Source organism: Linepithema humile, chromosome 1 (assembly GCF_040581485.1).
Source record: "Linepithema humile isolate Giens D197 chromosome 1, Lhum_UNIL_v1.0, whole genome shotgun sequence".
NCBI classification, from domain to species: Eukaryota; Metazoa; Arthropoda; class Insecta; order Hymenoptera; family Formicidae; genus Linepithema; species Linepithema humile.
In genome coordinates, this window is record NC_090128.1 from 41184352 (window position 1) to 41206779 (window position 22428).

The window sequence follows — 22428 nt, forward strand, 5'->3', positions numbered from 1 at the left end:
AGCCAAAATTTTTAATAGTTTATGAGTTTCTACGAAATAGTGCGACAGTTTCACACTACAAAAACTATGTGATAAAACGTATTGATGTTTCAAAATACCTGTTCACATAAAAATATTCAAAATTAAGAAAGGCTAAACATACTTAAAGCGTAAAAATACTGCCATATAACTATATATCTCATATTAGATTAAATAGAAGATTTAATTCTAAAAAGCACAAAACTCAACATCTGACTCTTACCTTTCGAAGCTGCAATCGGATCAAATCGGATGTGTATACCGTAGCTACGGTGACCATCCGTCCTTTATTTCAAAGGACAGTCCTTTATTTTAAGTAGCTGTTCTTTAGATATATTCATTTCTTGAAAACTTAATTTTGTCCTTTTTTTTAAAATTGTATTCTTTGGGTTTGTTCGTTTTAGCTACACTGGGGCTGCTCTGGGTCTGCTCTACACAGGATAATACAGGACAGATAAATAGTTTGTCCTGTATTATCTTGTTTAGAGCAGACCCAGAGCTGCCCCAGTGCAGCTAAAACGAACAAGCCTTTTATATTACAATTTTGTCCTTTATTTACAAATTTACAGTCTTAATTTTTTTTTACTTAGGGCCGGTTGTTCTAACTTCTAGGTAAAATCATACTGACCTGAAAGGTGGCTACCCTGTAGATAAAATTTACCTATTAGTTTACCGCCAGGTTTAATTCAACATGTTGTTCCATGATAAAATATCTATTAGGTAGTTACCTCGTCGGTAAGTATGAAAATGCGCTTCCGGTTTGTATATTGCTAACTTCATATCATTAAAAAGTGAGGTTGTGTTAATCATTTTAATCTATCTATCGAATTGTGGTATATCTGATAAATATGCAAAAAAGTGTAAGTTGGATATTTATTCACATATATGTATATTTAGTGTTATCTAAAATATTACAGTAATGTAATATATATAAAAATAAGTTATTTTTACAGTTATATTAAAAATGGAAGAATCTGTTAAAGAAGGTAGAAGCGTTAATTTTACAGCTAGTGAGATTATTACTTTAATAGAACTTGTAAAAAAATATCAACATATCATCGAATGCAAAAAAACTGATAGTACTACATGGCGAGACAAAGATGAATGTTGGTCTAAAATCACAGATGAATTAAATTCTTGCTGTGGAGAAACTTATCGAAAGAAAAAAAGCGTAAAAACAAAATACGAAGATATGAAAAAGAACTTAAAGAAAAAATTATCAAGAAATAAAATGGAAACATTTAAAACTGGCGGTGGACCTGCAAATATACAACCACTTACTTTTGCTGAAGAAATTCTTTTATCTTTTTTACCGTCCACTATTCAAGGATCGCCTTCCGTTTTTGATTCTGATAGAATATTAGCAGGTATTAATTTTATATATGTATACAATTTATACTTTGTTATTATTTTATAATGTTCATATGTATATATGTTTCAGATAAACAAATGTGTGTCAAAACGCAAAACCTCTTTAGCAGAAACAGTTGTTATAAAAAACAATATAAATGATGAATCTCAAACTCAAGATACTGATGATCAATTTGAATGGATATATGAAACACTTAATGTAGATGAAGTTAATGATGAAGATAAAGTAAGATATGGACTTTTTTGAATATATCTAATTATATTTTTATTTTAATAACTAATTTATTTGTACACTTATAGACAGAAAACGCAGCCTATTTCAGTGATGTAGAAGATGATACAAAATATACAAATAAAAAGCGATTACCTTTAGAAGACGTTTTTAATACACATTCAAGCGCACATGTAAAAAAAATAAAAACATACGATATTGATGATAATAATGTAAGATCACATCTATTAACTTTACAATAATGTTTATATTTTTAATTATATTTTAAATGTTTTATAAATTTACAGATAAAAAGCGTACTTGATTTAAAAAATGTGAAAAAATACGTTTCGAGAACAACCTCCAATTCAACAGAAAAGTGTACAAAATCAGCCAAAACCGGCGTTGATATTCTGAGAAAAAAAGTTAGCAAGGAACTTAAGACTGAAAATGGGAATGCATCAAAATCAATTATAAAAACTGATATTATCAATTTAGCAAACGCAAAAGAAGAATTAGTGCAATTGCAAAAAACAGCTTTAGAGACAGATATACAAATTAAAGAAAGAAATAACAATACGCAAGAAGAGATTTTACAAATAGAATTGGAAATAAGTAAAGAAAAATTAAAATTTGTAAAATTAGAGATACAACTTAAAGAACTAGAAGTGGAGATTAAAAAACAACAACTTACAAGGCTGCTATAAATAGCATATATATTATATTATATATATACAGTAAGGTCTCTGTTAGTAGATAGAGTGATGATTTTAGATTGTTTTACATATTGCTTTATGATTACCCTTTATAATTAGTGGAAATATTACGTTCTGTTTGTTTCACTTGCGGAAATGGCTTTGGATATATATGCGGAACTTTTTAAATATGAGGATTTTTATTTGGAAGATTATGAGATTTTGATCCGCATTCGCAAATCATATTCGGTTCGGTTATGACCAGATCTTTTAAATATGTTTGATGGAAATGAATTCATTGCACACTTTAGGTTGTATAAAGAAAGAGTTCTCAAAATAATTGATTTTATTTGTGATAGAATACAAAGAAGAACAATGAGGTGAATGCAATTAATAATTAAATGCTATAAGTAAATGCTATAAATAGCAACCTTGTAATTTATAGATTATCTAACTAAAAAGATTTTATAATTAAGATATTTTATAATTAAGATTTTATAGTTATACTCTTATAAAATATTATTTTTATAAAATATATATTATACTCTTCAAAGACACTGACGCATAATCTAAAACGCTCATTAAAAAAAAGTTAAGTTTATAAAAAAAAAAGAGTTAAGTTCATAAAAAAAGATTATATTTTTATATAATCACTTATAAGTTGTTGCCAAAGAGATTTTGCATTTTGACATTTGCTATAAATAGCAGTCTTGTAATTTATAGCTTATCTAACTGAAAAGATTTTAGTTAAGATTTTATAGTTATACTTACACTAACAATAAGTGTTATAAAATATATTACTTTTTTCAAAGACTGACGCACACACATAATCCAAAAAGTTTATTAAAAAGTTAGAAAGTTAAGTTCATAAAAAAGAGAGTTAAGTTTATAAAAAAAGATTATATTGTTATACAAAATCAGAGCAGTTTCTGCGATAAATGTTTAATAAAAAGGTTAATTATTTTATGCGAACACATTTCAAATATTTTTTTATGTTTTTAATTTATTTATGTATTATAAATTACATATATTAAAAAAATATATATATGTATCTTATATATGTATAAACAATACAGTACAAATAATATAAATATCATAAAAGTTTAATAAATGTTATACGTTATTTTTTATTAATTTTATATTGATATATATATCAACATATTATCGAATGAAAAAAACTGACAGTGTATGACAAGATCAAGATAAGTGTTGGATTTATTGTAATCTGAAAAAAAAGTAAAATATAATAAAAATATTTTTCTTTAAATAAAATTTAAACAACATTACAAACCTTCTGAAATATGTGTCAATTAATACTCGTCTTGCAGTATCACCTCGAACATTATTTAATGCCGCTATTTCATTTTCATCATTTTCTAATGTTTCAATTAATTGTTCTATATCTAAATTAACTGGTGGATCGGGATCGTGCATTTGACGAGCAATGTTATGCAATACTGCTGTTGCAATTATAATAGCTTGAATAGTGACTATGGACAATCTCATGCCTATTGCTAATATAGGAAATCTACGTTTCCATACACCAAAGGCACGTTCAATAACATTTCGAGTGCGTATTTGTGACTCATTATACAATTCTTCAGCACGATTATGTGTTTGCAATAAAGGAGTCATTAAAAATTTAGTGCAAGGATATCCATTATCTCCTAGTAAGATTCCATCTTGTATTTCACCCTCAACAAATCTGGCATGTAAACGACTAGCATTAAAAATTGTAGCATCATGAGTTGAACCAGGCCATCGTGACACAATGTCTTGAAATTGTAGTTCACTGTTACATACGGCTTGCACATTAATGCTAAAGAAACCTTTTCTATTTCGGAAAACTTCTGCTTCTTCTCCGCCTGAACAAATTATGAAAATATGTTTAATAATTTATTTAACAATAAAATATAAATTTAAACATCTAAATTCCATGATTTACTTAATGTACCTGGTGACTGAATTTTAACATGAGTGCAATCTATTGCACCAATGACACGTGGAAATTTAGCAATATTATAAAACTGTTGACGTATTCTTTCTGTGTTTTCTGGAAAACGTATGTAACGATGACATTCAGAAGCCAGAGCTATTGTTACTTTTTTTATAATTCTACACGCAGTAGATTTATGAATTCCTGCAAAATCAGCTATACTAATCTGAAAAGTTCCAGTTGCATAGAAACGCAAGGTCAATAATAACTGATGCAATGGTGTTATAGCATTATTCCTAAAAAACCAAAACAATAAAAGTTTTTCATTATAATTGTATTATTAATATTGCATCAATTATACATATGATAATAAAATAATAATAAATAAATAATAAATAATAATAATTATAAATAATAATAATAAAATAAATAAAATAAATAAAAATAAATAAAAATACATAAATATAAATAATAATAAATATTCTACTTTATTTTATTTTTATTGCATTTACCTCATTGTTCTTGTTTGTATTCTATCACGAATAAGATCAACTATTCTGAGAACTGTTTCTTTACACAATCTAAAGCGTGCAATGAATTCATTTTTATCATACATATTTAAAAGATCTGGTCGTGGCCGAACAGTATATGGTTTGCGGATGCGGATCAAAATCTCATAATTTTCCTCGCAAAAATCCTCCTCATATTCAAAAAGTTCCGCATATATATCTAAAGCCATTTTCGTAAGTGAAACACACAGGACGTAATATTCCCAATATGTAATCATAAAGCAATACGTAAAACATAACCTAAAATCATCACTCTACCTACTAACAGAGACTTTACTCGGTGGTTTGAGTACCGAGTAAAATTACCTTTTGGTAATAACAATTTAACCCGTAGGTAAATCTTACCAACAAATGGAACAACACTTTCTGATATTTACCTAATAGATAATTGATAGGTAAATTTACCAAGAAATTGGAACAACCGGCCCTTAGTGTATCAATGTCTAATGTCATACTAAAGTAAAATTTTTACGAAAACGATCGATAAATATAAGGTTTGTTCCTTTATTGCTGCACTGGGATTGCATTATAACAGGATAATACAAGACAGATAGATAGTCTGATCTGTACTATCTTGTTTAGTACAGTTCCAGTGCAGCTATAAAGAACAAATGATTTCCTGCAAGAGCGAAATTAGTTATTTGATATTACCAGAGAGAGCGGTACTGTCAAAGTATTTATGTCAAAATATTGTACATTTCTTGCAAATTATTTTAATGAAATTATTGCACATAGACATAATTCATTAGACTTCATTGACAGCAAGGTACTCTTGATCTAGTTATTAATAAGATTCTCTCTTACATTTTTCTTTTTGTGATAAATATATTTTGTTCCGATTGAACATTGAAGATGTAAGTTGGCTATTACGATACCTATTCAATATACAATTAAATATTTATAAATCTTTATACTTAATAATTCTTTTTACATAAAAGATATTTAGTAGTAATATAATTGCGTATAACATAATAATCGTAAAATTGTAGTTCTAACCTCTAACCTATATCTTTACTAAGTATCCCGACAGCACAAATGCCTTAAAGACATTTAAAAAACTAAGAGTTTAAAAGATATCTTTAAGATACTTGTGCTGTCTGGGTATATTTTGAATTTTGATACAAAACATTTATATAGTAGTTTTAATGAAACTAATTTTTATTTTAGCCCATACTATGGCACCTAAAAGAAAATGCATATTTAATGATAAATTACAAGAAGAGTTCCCTTTTATTAAAAAGACAGTTACAGAAAGTGATGTTAGATGTGAAAAATGTACGGCTAATTTTAATATTGCAAATAGTGGGAAAGCGGCAATAAAACAGCACATAGAGACATCAAAGCATAAAGAGGCTGATTTGAGAGCTTCATCATATAAACAGATAAAATCATTTTTTAGAAGTGAAATGTTTCAAGATAGAGAAAAATCTTTGGCTCTTAAAGAAGCTAGCTGGAGTTATCATTTAGTACAACATAATCATTCGTTTCGTTCTAATGACTGCACTTCAAAATTAATAAAAAAATGTTTTGATGAACAATATTCTTGTGCTAGGACAAAAACAGAAGCTATAATTCTTAATGTTCAGTTAACTTGTTAAAAACTGATTTATCTAAAGTGAATTATGTTACAATTTATTCCGATTGTTCCAATCATGGTAATGTAAAATTATGTTCGGTTCTTATTAGATATTTCTTACCAAATGAAGGTATTAAAGTTAAGATTTTATCTATAAAACAATTACCAGGTGAAACTTCAGATATTTTAAAAGATTGTATCTGGGATTTGCTAAACGAATATGAATCTACAAAAAAATTAGTGGCTTTATGTGCTGATAACACCAATTGTAATTTTGGTGGCGCTCAAAGAAAAGGCAAAAATAATGTTTTTTATAAAATTCAAAGAATGTGTGACAATAAGTTAATTGGTGTCAATTGTGCCGCCCACATATGCAATAATTGCATTTGCACTGGTTCGGAATGTCTCCCAATTGATATTGAAGTTATATTAGTAAAAATTTATTCATATTTTTACATCTATACAATCAGAATTGAAAATTTTAAGGAAATTTGTGATGATGTAGATGTTCAATATCACAAATTACTAGGTTACAGTAAAACCAGATGGTTGACTCTGTTACCAGCTTTAGAAAGGATTTTGAAATTGTTCCATCCTCTTAAATTGTATTTTTTGGAGCAAGAAAAATGTCCTACAATTTTAAAAATCTTTTTTAACAATCCTTTTGCTGAAGCATGGTTATTTTTTGTTTACAGTCAAGCTTATACTTTTCATACACATATTCTAAAAATAGAATCTCAAAATATTTCTATGTGCGAAACTTTCCATATTTTGAAAGAATTAAAATTAAAATTAATTGAACGTAAACAACAAGAGTTCCTACCTATAAATGTTAAAAAAATTATTTTAGAATTAGAAATATACCAAAGCCATGAAGTTAAATTATTTAAAGAAAATGTGCAATTATTTTACCAAACCTGTATTGAATATTTAAATCAATGGGACAATGCTTTCCTAGAAATGGAAGTATTTGAATGGATTCTTTTACGAGAAATTCCATTATTATGGTCAAAAGTGGAAGAGAGTCTTTCTCTTATTTTAAATAAAATAGAACTAAATATTGATGACGGTGAACTATTTGATGAAGTTTGTTGCATAAGAAGCTATATTACCAAAGAAAAACTTGAAGAGTGGCAAAAAAATACAAGAATGCCTTGTGATGAAAAATAGATAGAAATATTTAAGCATTTTAGTGAGAAACAAATATCTTTTAAAAATATATTAAAAATTGTTGAATACTGTTTATGTCTTCCTGGCTCAAATGCTCCAACTGAAAGAACATTTTCAATTATTAATAATTTTTGGAGCAGCGAAAAAGCACAAATAAAAGTTGAAACTCTAGAAGCCTGCATTCGCACAAAATTCAACTACGATATGAATTGTTTGCAGTTTCATGATTTTCTCAAAAATAATCATAAACTTTTAAAAAAAATCCATTTATCTGAAAAATATCATTAAATAATATTATATGAATATCAAAATTAATATTATAAAAATTATTCATCCGGATTGAACATTAAAAATGTAAGTTAATTATTACAATACCCATTCAAATATGCACTTGAATATTTATAAATCTTTATACTAATCTTTTTACATGAAAGATATTTATAGTAATGTAATTGCGTAGTAATATAATAATTATGATAATGTAGTACTAACTTATATCTTTATTAAAGGTACTTTTTTATGCTGACGCTTGATACTGAATTTCAGCGTCAAAAGACATCATGTGATCAAAAATCGCTGCAATGATTCGTTATTTTTAGTCACGTGATGTCTTCTAACGCCGAAATTGAGCGTCGAGCGTCAGCATGAAAAGGTACCTTAAGTATATTTTGATGTAAAACATTTAAATAGTAGTTTTAATGAAATTAATTTTTATTTTAGCTCATGACGCCTAAAAGAAAATGCTTATTTAACGATAAATTACAAGAAGAGTTCCTTTTTATGAAGAAGATAACTATAAAAAATGATATTAGATGTGAAAAATGGCTATTTCAATATCTCAAACAGTGGAGAAGCGGCAATAAAATAGCACAGCAGCACATAGAACATAGAGACATTTAAACATTAAAGAGGCTGTGTGTGTGATCTAAAGGCTTCATTATATCACAGATAAAATCACTTTTTAGAAGTGAAAAATTTCGTGCTAAAAATCTTTGGTTCTTAATGAAGATAGCTGGAGCTATCATTTAGCAACATAATCATTCGTTTTGTTCAAATAACTGCACTTAAAAATAAGAATAATAAAGAAATATGTTTTTATGTTTATTACATTAAATTTTTGTCATTAAAATTATTCACATTTAAATCGTTTTTATTTTTTTTATCGGAAACCTATTTAGAAAATATATGTATAAGAGGCGAATTAGTTTGAAATAGCCACAAACGGAGTTAACTTTTTTTTTGTTTGTCGACGCACAGTGTTAAAATTCTGAATGTCAAGTGAACATTATTAGTCATAAATTCATTTAGAAGCATATCGGAACGAAAACCCTGAAATTTTTTGATTTGTCCTTTATTTCCTTTTCGAAAATATGGTCACCGTAACCGTAGCACACCTAACGCATCAAAAAATCAAGATTCAGAGTTGCCTAACCTCAACAACCGGCGATCGCAACATGTACCCTCGAAACTCGGTCCGAGTCACATTCAATTTTTTTCGTACTTCACACACACATACACACACACACACGCGCGCGTGCGATTGTATCAATGCGATACAATTACAAAACCGCAATTTCCGCGTAAATTCCTCGTACTATCGTTTTCGTAATCTTTCACTGCTGAACTTTCATATCCGATAAACCACAAACGTCGATATCTTGCGGTAATATTCGGTGTATATAGCCGGGATTTCCATTTAATGTTAAGGTACCTTTTCATGCTGACGCTCGACGCTCAATTTCGGCGTTAGAAGACATCACGTGACTAAAAATAACGAATCATGGCAGCAATTTTTGATCACATGATGTCTTTTGACGCTGAAATTGAGCGTCGAGCGTCAGCATGAAAAGGTACCTTAAAGGTGCAAATTCATGGGACGCTCGTTTCAGCGTTGCCCATAGTCACGTGACTTCGAGTTGACGCTAGCGTCAAGAAAAAAAAGCTGGATTTTTTTAGCTTTAGCGTCAAGTCGTGCGATCTGTGCGATGATCTGTCTGTGCGTGCTATTCGCTATTGGATTTGCATATGTCTCATGTGGTCTTTCAACCTTGTCAATAAAAATGGATGTTATTTAAGTAATAAAAAGTAATAATTGAATTTATTATCCAATACTACATATATATAAAGAAAATAAAAAGAATAAATAAGTAATGAATTAAAAATGATACTTTTTGAGGTTTGGAAAAATCAGCAGTATTGTATTTATTTGCAAAATATATTTTTATAATTATCTTTATATTATATATGTTTAATTATGTAAATTTAATATCAATGTTATGTAAATTTAATTCAATAAAAAGTTATTTTATTATAAATAAAAGCTTGAAATATAATATATACAAATATGCTGTGCATTTTTATTCTATACAATTAATTTTCTAACTTTGAAAAATGCTATTCTTAAGTATTACATTAGAAATTTTCTAATACTGAACAACTATTCTAATATCGTTTTTCCTACTCTACTTATCAAAGTTTGCAATAATATGAAACTTTGTTTAATTGAAAAGATATACATTTTGTATACTTATCAAAATAAATAATATGATATGAAGTAAATATTTTATGTTTGTAAACATATAATAAAAAATATTACATATGATAAAAAAATTATTAATAAACATTTTTTTAGCATTTTTGATAAAATAAGTAGAACTGGTAACCAAAGGTTTTTATCTTATTCCTACTTAATTACACTTTTTTTAATATTTAAAACAATAATTATTAATAAAGCGAGTGAAAAAATTAACTGAACAAAATCAGTGACAAAAACTTTTAGCAGTTTTGATATATACGAATATTGATAAATACCGACGCAGACCCTGACTGACGCTAAATTTTACGAGAAACTCTTTTCATGCATTTCTTACATCCAGCGTCAACTTTGTTCACGTGACATATTTGGACGCTAAAAATGAGCGTCGAGCGTCAGCGTGAAAAGGCACCTTTAACCGACGATTTCAATTTGTTAATAGAGGGTGTATACGATAATTCAAGTTCGAGTTAGGCCGGCGTCACATAGAACCCGTAGGCCGGCGTCACATAGAACCCGTAATCCGTAATCCGCACCGAAAGTCCGCAAAAGTTACTAGGGATTGCGTCCGTAACGTTACGTGTGTTTTATCTCCTTGTGTCCCATGGAGCCGTAAGGCTGGCGTCACATAGAACCCGTAATCCGTAATCCGCACCGGAAGTCCGCAAAAGTTACTAGGGATTGCGTCCGTAACGTTACGTGTGTTTTTTCTCCTTGTGTCCCATGGAGCCGTAAATACACACGTAACGGTATTACTATTTTTTATTTAACAGATTATAATTGTTTATTTGTATTTTATTTATAAGAAAACTACAGAATATATTATAATTTTAACAAAAATTTTAATTAAATCGTCAAATTTAGTTAAATAAATAAAATTAAAAAAAGCATTACTAGTAACAACTAGTAACTTTTAGTAACTTTTACGGAAATTTCATGGAATTACGGCTCCATGGGACACAAGGAGATAAAACACACGTAACGTTACGGACGCAATCCCTAGTAACTTTTGCGGACTTTCGGTGCGGATTACGGATTACGGGTTCTATGTGACGCCGGCCTAATTCCATGAAATTTCCGTAAAAGTTACTAAAAGTTACTAGTTATTACTAGTAATGCTTTTTTTAATTTTATTTATTTAACTAAATTTGACGATTTAATTAAAATTTTTGTTAAAATTATAATATATTCTGTAGTTTTCTTATGAATAAAATACAAATAAACAATTATAATCTGTTAAATAAAAAATAGTAATACCGTTACGTGTGTATTTACGGCTCCATGGGACACAAGAAGAAAAAACACACGTAACGTTACGGACGCAATCCCTAGTAACTTTTGCGGACTTCCGGTGCGGATTACGGATTACGGGTTCTATGTGACGCCGGCCTAATTCCATGAAATTTCCGTAAAAGTTACTAAAAGTTACTAGTTATTACTAGTAATGCTTTTTTTAATTTTATTTATTTAACTAAATTTGACGATTTAATTAAAATTTTTGTTAAAATTATAATATATTCTGTAGTTTTCTTATGAATAAAATACAAATAAACAATTATAATCTGTTAAATAAAAAATAGTAATACCGTTACGTGTGTATTTACGGCTCCATGGGACACAAGAAGAAAAAACACACGTAACGTTACGGACGCAATCCCTAGTAACTTTTGCGGACTTCCGGTGCGGATTACGGATTACGGGTTCTATGTGACGCCGGCCGTAATCCGTAATCCGCACCGGAAGTCCGCAAAAGTTACTAGGGATTGCGTCCGTAACGTTACGTATGTTTTTTCTCCTTGTGTCCCATGGAGCCGTAAATACACACGTAACGGTATTACTATTTTTTATTTAACAAATTATAATTGTTTATTTGTATTTTATTCATAAGAAAACTACAGAATATATTATAATTTTAACAAAAATTTTAATTAAATCGTCAAATTTAGTTAAATAAATAATATTAAAAAAAGCATTACTAGTAATCACTAGTAACTTTTAGTAACTTTTACGGAAATTTCATGGAATTACGGCTCCATGGGACACAAGGAGATAAAACACACGTAACGTTACGGACGCAATCCCTAGTAACTTTTGCGGACTTTTGGTGCGGATTACGGATTACGGGTTCTATGTGACGCCGGCCTTAGTTTCACTAGGACCGAAAAATGAGATAGACATAACCATCTAGAATCTTTATGATTTATGACAACTCAACGCTGTCTTGTATTGCTTGAGTTAAATTAATTGAATTTGTTGAGTTTATAGAGCAAATTTTATTGTAATAAAAAAATGTCAACTGCAAATCAGTCTATGAAAGAAACAAATAATGTTGGTATGTATGTTGGTATACCTCTTTAATAGATATAATTATATATATATGTATATAATTATATTTATTAAACTCAACAAATTCAATGAATTTAACTCAAGCAATACAAGACAGCGTTGAGTTGTCATGAATCATAAAGGTTCTAGATGGTTATGTATATCTCATTGTCGGTCCTAGTGAAACTAACTCGAACTTGAATTATCGTAAACACCCAGAATTGCTAACATAAGGTATAAAATATATTCATTAAAAGTGACAAAAATTTTAAATCCTTTTTTTTATGACCTTATTTCATTATGTTGGCAATTCTATTAACAAAGTGAAATCATCGGTTAACGTCACGGTGTAAGAATATAAGGTGATTTCACGACCATTGTATTCTATCAAAAAATCTGTGATTAAGATGTCATAGTTAAGGCATGTCACACAAGATGTCACGTTGGTGCAAGATTCCAAGTAAAAAAGAATAGAAAATGTGGATAGATGTGGATAAAAAAGGATAGATGATGAATCTCTAAAGCACATCTATATATAATTATAGTCCTAAATAATACAAATTTTTTAAAATAAAACTTTTAACATTGTGTATAAAAATATATATTACTGACAAAATATTTTTTAATTTTTTTATAACAAATTATTCTTAGTTAAATTTGCAGAAAAAATAATTAATAATGTATTCCAGTCTTTATAGAAAATTAAGTTTCTTTAAGAAAATGAATATTTATAATTAAGTTCCGCAGGACAATAAAATTTTAATAAAATTTCTATATATGTATATATATATATATATATATATATATATATATATATATTTCAAGTCGCTCAACACGTAGCCACCTAGCGATTCAATGTGAAACAATGACAGAAAAATCACAAAAATTTGTTGCCGTGAAATCATCTTATATTCTTATACCGTGGTTAACGTTAACCGATGTTGGAAAAAGTAGCCTCTAATGGTGTATTCCATTCATAGACTATGGGCTTGTTCGTTTTAGCTGCACTGGGGCAGCTCTGGGTTTGCTCTAAACAAGATAATACAGGACAAACTATTTATCTGTCCTGTATTATCCTGTGTAGAGCAGACCCAGAGCAGCCCCAGTGTAGCTAAAACGAACAAGCCCTATGTTTACACGTCAACCTTAGGGCCACTTTTTCCAACGTCGGTTAAGCCTAACCGTCCGTTAACTTTTCAGAATAGCCAACTTCGAAACTTGTAACTAAAATACACGTCATCGATTCTAACTGATCCTAACCTGTAATCTTTTAGCACGGTGACGGCACGTTAAATACACAATAAAAAGAAAGTGATATAAAAGTGAAAGAGTATATAAATATATTAACAATTAAAAATAGATAACAATGCAACGATCAAGAAACTTCACAACTAGTGATAAAAATAGTTTATTAGACATTATTTTTTTATATCGACACATAATAGAAAATAAAGAATGCAATAATAATATAATTTTAAAAAAAGATGAAACGTGGGCAAATGTTACAAAGGAATTTAATGCACGTAATACGATACAACGAACAGAAAAAAATTTAAAATATTTATGGGATAATATAAAAAAAGAAACAAGAAAATATTGCGCTACATTTAAGCGAGAAATTTATAAAACAGGTATAAATGTTATATCGTGCCTTTTATGTCAAAACCACGAATGTGCAAATTTTAATCTCATTTTTCTTTGTAACATTTATTTTGTATTATTTGATTTTGTATTTACAAAGCTTCAGAACTAAGTATTTAAAATATCCTAGGATATTTAAAATATCCTCTGAAGCTCCTAGCTTTGTAAATACCTTATCAAGTAGTATAAAATAAATTTCACAAAGAGATTAAAGAAAATTTGCACATTTATGATTTTGGTATAAGAGGGACGATATGTATATTAATATAATTAATGGTATTATATTATTATATTAATGTTAAAATTAGAAAAGTATTATACTTTGTTATCGAATTTGTAGGTGGAGGTGTGTCTAATTTAGAAAAAAATATGTTATATGAACGAGCTAAAGAAATTATGGGGGAAACAGCAACAAATGGATTATTAAATCCCTATGATTCAGATTTCATTTATAATAAAGAAAACATTATAACAGTTGATGATATTTTACAAGATACAAATGATGAAAGCAATTCAACTGAAGTATTTACAGTAAATTCATAACTCAATAATACAAAGTTATTAACAAAATATAAATATATAATATTTAACACAAAACATTTAAAATTTTTAGCATTTAATAAAGAATAAAGAAATTAATGATTGGACAATTTGGAATAGCAAGAAATTAAAATCACAAATAAGTTTTCCGTTACAAAATAAAGAAGAGGATATACCAACAACATCAACATGTACTATTGGTAAAAAAAGGAAGCATGATGAAATCAGCCAGTGCAATAAGATTTCAAAACTAAAAAATACTGAAATAGCATGTAATAAAAAAGCTAATATAGAAGAAAAAGAAATGTACGAAATGGAAACGTTAAAGAACAAATTAGAAACAGAAAAATTAAAAGTAGAATTATTAAAATTATCTATAGAAAAAGAAAAAATATTAATAGAAAAAGAAAAACTGATAAAACAAAAAATTGAGGAACAAGAGGTAATATCTTTAGAATAATATGAAAATAAACTTTTAGTTTATAGTTTACAATATTTTTATTGATTAGTTTTTTTTTACTCGAATTTTACTCGATAAGATTGAATTTTTTATTTCTATTAAGTTTCTTTGAAGAGATAATCTTCTGTACCTGAAATATGTTTGTTTTGTTCATTGAATTTAAAAGTTGAATTTATTTAATTTCTTATTTAAAACATATTTTTAGTTTATATTATCAGAGTTTGATAAACCAGATTATTAAATACGACAAATGCATTATATTAAAAAAATAATATAAAGGTGCTGTATTTTTTATTGTATTTAATGTTATTACTATTATAAATACATCTAAAATGTCATTATTTTTTGTAAAAGGTTATTAATAATAACAATTTCTTTCTTTAAGTTGATAATCTGTTTTTATTTATTTATATTTAAAAAATTAATAAAATATATTATTGTTGCCTTTAATGTTTTTTTGAAGTTTCTTTGACATGCTTCAAAGTAACCTGCAATTATTAAATTTGTAGATACATAATTTCATATTATATCTTATTTGTAATAATTTCATATATATATATATATATATATATATATATATATATATATATATATATACACATATATTACTATATATATATATATATATATATATATATATAATATATAGTAATATATGTATATTTTTAATGAACTCTTTATTTCTGTCATTTTTTTCAGATTCTCTTTTCACAATAGTTGAAAATAAAATTAGAACATGTATTCAATCGTTGAATTTAATGATGGAATATTTGCTATTCCAACTATTTGGTTAAGCACAGACAAGAAAAAAGCTAAATGGCCTCCATTTGATGAAAGAAAAACTTTGAAAGCTATCTCTAGGAGAGAAGAACCTGATGAAAATTGGGAATTTTTAAGTGTCATAAGAATTTTTGGAACTGCATGTAAAATAATAATATAGGTTTTATATGTTCAATTAATAATATATGTTATATAAGAGTGATAAAAATACTTGTTTTATTACAGCTGATTATGATAATGCTATGAAAAAAGTGTCCTTAGCAGAACAGCTGACTGATATTAGTGATTCAGAAAATGCAAAAAAGACTAGAAAACGTCGTGCACGTCGTATGTTATCAAGTGAGGATTCTGACAATGAAGAATATCCTCCAAGAAAAAGATCAAACAGAATTAAAAGTAGTATGAAAAAAACAATGAATTCCAACATCCAATATCCAGAATTTCCTTCAACATCCAAATTACCACTTATTAGTATGGAAAATGGTAATTATATATATATTTACAAATTGCATAGCAAGTAATATACTTCAGTCAATGTACTTCTTAAACGCTCCATTAATTTGTGATATACATATTATTTGCTTGAATATAACATAATTTCTTTTCTTGTTTCTATTATAGATAATTCAATTGAAAAACATGATGGTGATACATCAATTGTACATGATGATGATACATCAATTGTACAAAAGAAAAATACTTTTATGAAAACATTCACCATTAAAGATACTTCTACAGATATAGATGTAGATCACACAAGTAATGAAAAAATTGTTGACGTAATTGGTAAGTCATGCATAAAAGTGATTTACAAATAATGGAAATTAAAAATTTTTAATTTTTAAATATTTCTACAAAAATTATGTATGAGGAAGGAAAATATTCTCACGAAAATAAATGCCCAGATAATTTGTGCGAGTTTATATTCCTCTCACGCGTGAATATTACGTGTATAAACAAGATCTCGCAGCTTTTTTTATAAATTTATTAATATAAAAGAAATAGTATACCTAATTTTAATCGAAATGATTTCAAATCAATTACTTTTAAAATGATTCAATTTTTGATTTCTGCTTTATTTCAGAAGCACGTATCCAAAAGATCATGCATAAATCAGAAGAAGTGAAAATCCAATGATGCGATGTCCGAAGAATAGGCTGCAATAAGATTTTTCATTCAACATCAAGAAATGCTTATTTAACAGCAGCTTCTCATTATCATGGGGAAGACTTCGGCGTTTTTTTTTCCTTTATCTATTTTGTATTTAATCTGTTCTCCGGACATCGCATCTTCGGATTTTTACTTCTTTTAATCCATGGAGCACGACTTTTTGGATATCCGCTTTTGGAATGAAATAGAAGTCAAAAATTGGATCAATGATTACTTTAAAAGGCGAAGCATTTTTTCGTCGAGAGATTGGCACCTTACCTGAGAGATGGCAAAAAGTAATCAATTCAAAAGGATCCCACATAGCACATAATGTTGCAGCAATATTGCAGCAATATTATTTTTCCATTGCAATATTACCATGAAATATAGCAGAAATATTGATTAAATATTATTGAGATGTCACAGCAATATTAAAATGTCCGCGAAGATTAATCGCAGTAATATTGTAGTCATATATCACAATTATATTACTGTAATATTAATGAATATTTCTGTAATATTTATGTGATATTAAATATAGCAAGGAATTAAATAATAAAATTATTTTAATACACAATAATACTTTATATATTAAAATATGTTACGTACAATGTTAGTACAAACTGAATGGCATATAATATATATATGGTTACAATAAGTTTTCCGTTTGTAAATTTTTTAATCTTTACTTTCATTTCCTGAAAGTGCAAGAATATCGTCGGTGTCTTTTGATTTTACATTTTCCTTTTCTATATTCTTGCTTTTTTCTTCCTTTATTCTAAAAATTTTATATATATATATTTATGTTTGTGCAATAAAATTTAATTTAATTATTGTAAGTGATATTTTAAAAAACTGTACTTACTTTTCTCGAGCCTGACGAGTAGGTGCATTAGCAAGCCAAAATTCTATTTTTTTAATGATGTAGTCCTCTGTTACATCAAATTTATGACGATAAACGGCACCTGAAATATTAAATTTCTATTATTATTTTCAATTATCTTTAACAATATAAACTTACGCAATCACAAAATAATAGTAACATAACATTATTGTTATAATTTCCCACTCAAAAATGTAACTGCAAGTAACATTGCCTTGTATGTAATAGTTACACTGTTGAGTGTTGAAAAATTATTACACAATAATGTTATGTTACTATTACTTTGTGTTTGCTGGGAATTTATTATAATTTTACAAAATTTACCCAAAACGCATTTACATAAAACTAAATTATAAAACGGTTTCTTTTTCTGTTTTCCAAGATAACTGTAACTACATGCTAGAGAGTTAGTAAAAATTTGCCTCATTATTTTGTTCACAACTTCGTCAACATTTTTTCCTCCTCGATAATATAATTTAGTCACTTGTAATAATTATTACAAATAAATAAATAATATATTATTTTATTTATAATAAGCAATATGTTTATGATAACATATGCAATATATATTTATGATAAAATAGTAAGTCGTTATCATTATTTAGTATGTATTCAATAAGCGTAAATAGAAATCAAATTTACATATTAATCATTTTCATTTTTCATTCATGAAAACATTCATTTTTTAAAAAGAAAGATACTGATTACTCTGCATAGAAAATTTAACACACATGCACAAGCATTATGAACAAATTAATTGCAATATATTTATTACTACAGAAAATATCAATTTATATATATATACCTTGCATTGCAGATGAATTGTCAGGAAAAGAAATTGTCTACTTTAAAAAGTGGATTATTTGTAATATATAATATATATTATTAATATACACTCACCCGAAAAAAAAGCGGTACACTGAAAATGTGGGAAAAATTCATCAAATTTCAACTGACGATAACTTCGTAAATAATAAAGATAGAAAGTTCTATAAAATATGGAAATGAAGCTAAAAATCTCTACTTTAAGAATCAATTTATTTCAATGTTGCAAAATAAATTTATTGAAAATGGCGGATGACAAAGCGCGAGCATGCAAAATTGAAAAATAATGGTTCGAGTTTGCGACGGTGCACGGTATAAACAAAAAATTGTAGCTTATTGGGATCAAAAGCGTACGAAAGTACAGAGTCTCCTCTTTAAAATGCTTTTTTATGCATCTTGATACGATGATTTTTCGCCGAGAGATTCGCATTTGAAGAAAAAGGCAGATTCTTACTTCAAATGCGAATCTCTCGGCGAAAAATCATCGTATCAAGATGCATAAAAAAGCATTTTAAAGAGGAGACTCTGTACTTTCGTACGCTTTTGATCCCAATAAGCTACAATTTTTTGTTTATACCGTGCACCGTCGCAAACTCGAGACCATTATTTTTCAATTTCGCATGCTTTTGCTTTGTCATCCGCCATTTTGGAGAAAGTTATCACACATTATTGCGTTATGAATTTTCGAACACTAGACATCCAAACTTTTAAAATGGTTTTTAAAAAATCCTGCTAGCTGTATTACGTGCCGAGATATTCAATTTTGAACCAGACCGAATTGCAAGAATAAGAATTCTGTGGTTATCAGCTCCGCGGTATTTTAAAACTCCAAACTCTCCTTACGGTTATAAGTGTCAATTCTGCTCTTGGCGTTACCCAGGATCAACGGCGTGGACGTGGCAGAAATCTGATCCCGTGTGCACATGTAGGCACGTGTGTATGTGTGTGTGTGTGTGTGTGTGCGTGCGTGTGTCCGTGCGTCCGTGCGCGTGCGTGCGTGCGTGCGTGCGCGTGCATGCGTGTGTGTGCGCGTGCACCACTGGGATAAGGACCTCATGGCTCGTTAGATCCACGATATTTTACGACTCCAAACCCTCCCGGTGGTGCGTGTACAATTGTGTGTGCGCGCGCGTATATTAATAATGGGTATGACCTCCTCGTGCGCGTATTACCTCATTCATGCGACGAGGCATACTTCTTATTAGTGTTCTAATTTCAGTCTGCGTAATGTCATTCCACTCTATTTCAAGAACTCTTCGAAGTTCTGGCAATGACTGAGGAGCAGGTATATGATTTCGTACTTTTCTGTTAATATTGTCCCATAGGTGTTCAATAGGATTTAAATCTGGACTCATTGCTGGCCATTCGAGTCGATTTATGCCAACTTCATCGCAGAAATCAAGCACTTTTCTCGCAACGTGCGGTCGAGCATTGTCTTGCATAAACAAAAAGTCCTCTTCGATGAAGTGCGCATACGGAACAACGTACGGTATGAGTACGTCTTCCACGTATACATCTGCGTTCATGTTTGCGTCACAAAAGTGGAGATCTGTGTGAGCATTCGCAGAAAATTCCTGCCCAAACCATTACAGAGCCACCATTGTAGCTAGGCCTCTCACTTACAGTACAGTCTGCAAATCGTTCTCCAACGCGACGGTATACTCGTTCTCGTCCGTCTGAAGAATACAGACAAAAACGAGATTCGTCGCTAAAAAGAACGGTACTCCATTCTGCATATGTCCAGCCTGCATGCTCGACAGCAAAATTGAGTCGAGTTACGCGATGGCGACGCATAAGCGAAGGTACATTTGCTGGCCTGCGCGGAAAAAGACCGTGTTCCGCTAATCTGTTTCGAATAGTGTCAACGGATACATTACATTCGCGGACATCTCTTAAATTGTTTCGAATTTGAACAGCCGTTCGATGTCTGTCTCTTAATGAATTTAAAACAATAAATCGGTCATCGTTTTCATTCGTACAACGAGGACGTCCCGAACCAGGTCTTCTTTGGACAGAATTAGTCTCCAAGTACCTAGCATAAGCACGTTGCACGGTTGACACTGATAAATCAAGTGCCTCAGCAACGTACCTTCGACTTCTCCCATCTTCAATTAACGCTACAACTTGAGCAGCTTTTTCAGGACTTATCGTCGCCATAATTGACCAATAATTTCAATGCGAAAAGATTAATTATTGTTTACTTTGACGAAGTCGTACGAATAAGTAACGCGTCTCGAAAGAAAAAGATCAAGAGAAATCAAGCACTCTTCTCGCAATGTGCGGTCGAGCATAAACAAAAAGTCAGGGCGGAGAAATCACAAAAGATCTGCAGACATCTCCTTCGGATGCAAAACAATTGATTGAAAAATAATGGTTCGAGTTTGCGACGGTGCACGGTATAAACAAAAAATTGTAGCTTATTGGGATCAAAAGCGTACGAAAGTACAGAGTCTCCTCTTTAAAATGCTTTTTTATGCATCTCGATACGATGATTTTTCGCTGAGAGATTCGCATTTGAAGTAAGAATCTGCCTTTTTCTTCAAATGCGAATCTCTCGGCGAAAAATCATCGTATCGAGATGCATAAAAAAGCATTTTAAAGAGGAGACTCTGTACTTTCGTACGCTTTTGATCCCAATAAGCTACAATTTTTTGTTTATACCGTGCACCGTCGCAAACTCGAACCATTATTTTTCAATTTTGCATGCTCGCGCTTTGTCATCCGCCATTTTCAATAAATTTATTTTGCAACATTGAAATAAATTGATTCTTAAAGTAGAGATTTTTAGCTTCATTTCCATATTTTATAGAACTTTCTATCTTTATTATTTACGAAGTTATCGTCAGTTGAAATTTGATGAATTTTTCCCACATTTTCAGTGTACCGCTTTTTTTTCGGGTGAGTGTATATATATTATTTGTTAAAGCAAAAGAGTTTATATCTAATTTTTTGTACTGTAGTAATATTTCTACTTATTTTATAAAATTTTTCAACATTTACTATTTCTTGATAGAATTATATATTATAATTATATGTAGTAATAATATTATTGTATAATAATATGTATATGTAATAATAATAATGTTGAATGCATTTTATTTTATTAATGTAATTAAAAAAATGATTTTGAAAGACTTTTAAACTAAACTTTTAAGTTTTAAAAAAATTGTTTAATAAGTTGTAAAATTGCAAAAATATGTGTACCACTTGATTATAAAATTCCTTATTTTTTAATTTTTCTTCGAAGTTTTTCAGTTGTTCTGCATCTTCAATTGGAAGTAAAGAAGCAATATTATCATCATCTTCACTCTTGTTATTAACTGTAGCATTATCTATATATCCTGATTTATCCAGACTATTGATAGATTTTAGTAGATCATTAATTTTTGTAAGAACAACATTTTCCTTCTTTATAGATAATTTTTGTAATTCTATAAATATTTGCAACATTAAAAACAATTAAATATTAAAAAACAATCTTTTAAACTTCCATTTTATGGCTTACCAATTAAATAATCTATTTTTTCATTAGTTGTTAAAAATGTATGATCTATATTTCTTGAAGTTTCTCTTATGCAACATGTTTTCTGAGAAGTATTCTTCTCTTGTACAATTGAGGTGTCAACATTATATTTTGTCAACATTGCGTTATCTATGAAAATAAAAAAAGTTAATTATTGGGTTGGCAAGAAAGTCGTTTTTTCTTTTATTTAAATGAAAGGCGACAACAAAAACTTATTACGACA

General features: G+C 28.9%; 3 protein-coding genes and 2 long non-coding RNA genes across 9 annotated transcripts; 3 read left to right on the forward strand and 2 right to left on the reverse strand.

Annotated features, from left to right (window-relative positions):
• The first annotated feature begins 635 nt into the window (after nucleotides 1-635).
• Nucleotides 636-3922, forward strand: LOC105675829 (uncharacterized). The gene is made up of 5 exons (XR_001101313.2): nucleotides 636-878; nucleotides 972-1385; nucleotides 1460-1615; nucleotides 1690-1833; nucleotides 1909-3922. It is a non-coding gene; the product is annotated as an uncharacterized lncRNA (long non-coding RNA).
• LOC136996967 (putative nuclease HARBI1) lies at nucleotides 3279-5268 on the reverse strand. 3 transcript variants are annotated; one of them, XM_067346984.1, is made up of 5 exons: nucleotides 5178-5268; nucleotides 4744-4960; nucleotides 4250-4527; nucleotides 3587-4160; nucleotides 3279-3520 (listed from the first exon to the last, which is right to left on the reverse strand). In XM_067346984.1, exons 1-5 carry the CDS (start codon nucleotides 5251-5253, stop codon nucleotides 3511-3513), a joined length of 1155 nt encoding a protein of 384 aa, XP_067203085.1. In that variant the 5' UTR covers nucleotides 5254-5268; the 3' UTR covers nucleotides 3279-3510. The 3 variants fall into 3 exon arrangements, 1 of the variants encoding a protein (XP_067203085.1); XR_010887795.1 differs by having other exon boundaries at nucleotides 4250-4457; nucleotides 4744-5217; XR_010887796.1 differs by having other exon boundaries at nucleotides 4250-4435; nucleotides 4744-5215.
• Nucleotides 5269-5424: 156 nt separating this feature from the next.
• On the forward strand, nucleotides 5425-8690 carry LOC136996969 (uncharacterized). The gene is made up of 2 exons (XR_010887797.1): nucleotides 5425-5566; nucleotides 8267-8690. It is a non-coding gene; the product is annotated as an uncharacterized lncRNA (long non-coding RNA).
• Nucleotides 8691-13406: 4716 nt separating this feature from the next.
• Nucleotides 13407-17359, forward strand: LOC105668822 (uncharacterized). Of its 2 annotated transcripts, XM_067348050.1 has the most exons (7): nucleotides 13407-14035; nucleotides 14386-14576; nucleotides 14659-15027; nucleotides 15745-15968; nucleotides 16051-16308; nucleotides 16447-16611; nucleotides 16910-17359. In XM_067348050.1, the coding sequence occupies exons 4-7, from the start codon at nucleotides 15782-15784 to the stop codon at nucleotides 16960-16962; spliced, it is 663 nt and encodes a 220-aa protein (XP_067204151.1). In that variant the 5' UTR covers nucleotides 13407-14035; nucleotides 14386-14576; nucleotides 14659-15027; nucleotides 15745-15781; the 3' UTR covers nucleotides 16963-17359. The 2 variants fall into 2 exon arrangements, 1 of the variants encoding a protein (XP_067204151.1); XR_010888144.1 differs by lacking the exon at nucleotides 16910-17359 and having other exon boundaries at nucleotides 14386-14567; nucleotides 15745-16308; nucleotides 16447-16748.
• A 251-nt stretch (nucleotides 17360-17610) lies between these two features.
• LOC136997359 (uncharacterized) lies at nucleotides 17611-22385 on the reverse strand. Of its 2 annotated transcripts, XM_067348054.1 has the most exons (5): nucleotides 22188-22385; nucleotides 21887-22113; nucleotides 18663-18699; nucleotides 17840-17939; nucleotides 17611-17752 (listed from the first exon to the last, which is right to left on the reverse strand). In XM_067348054.1, exons 1-5 carry the CDS (start codon nucleotides 22324-22326, stop codon nucleotides 17653-17655), a joined length of 603 nt encoding a protein of 200 aa, XP_067204155.1. In that variant the 5' UTR covers nucleotides 22327-22385; the 3' UTR covers nucleotides 17611-17652. The 2 variants fall into 2 exon arrangements, 1 of the variants encoding a protein (XP_067204155.1); XR_010888145.1 differs by lacking the exon at nucleotides 18663-18699.
• Between the last annotated feature and the right edge of the window lie 43 nt (nucleotides 22386-22428).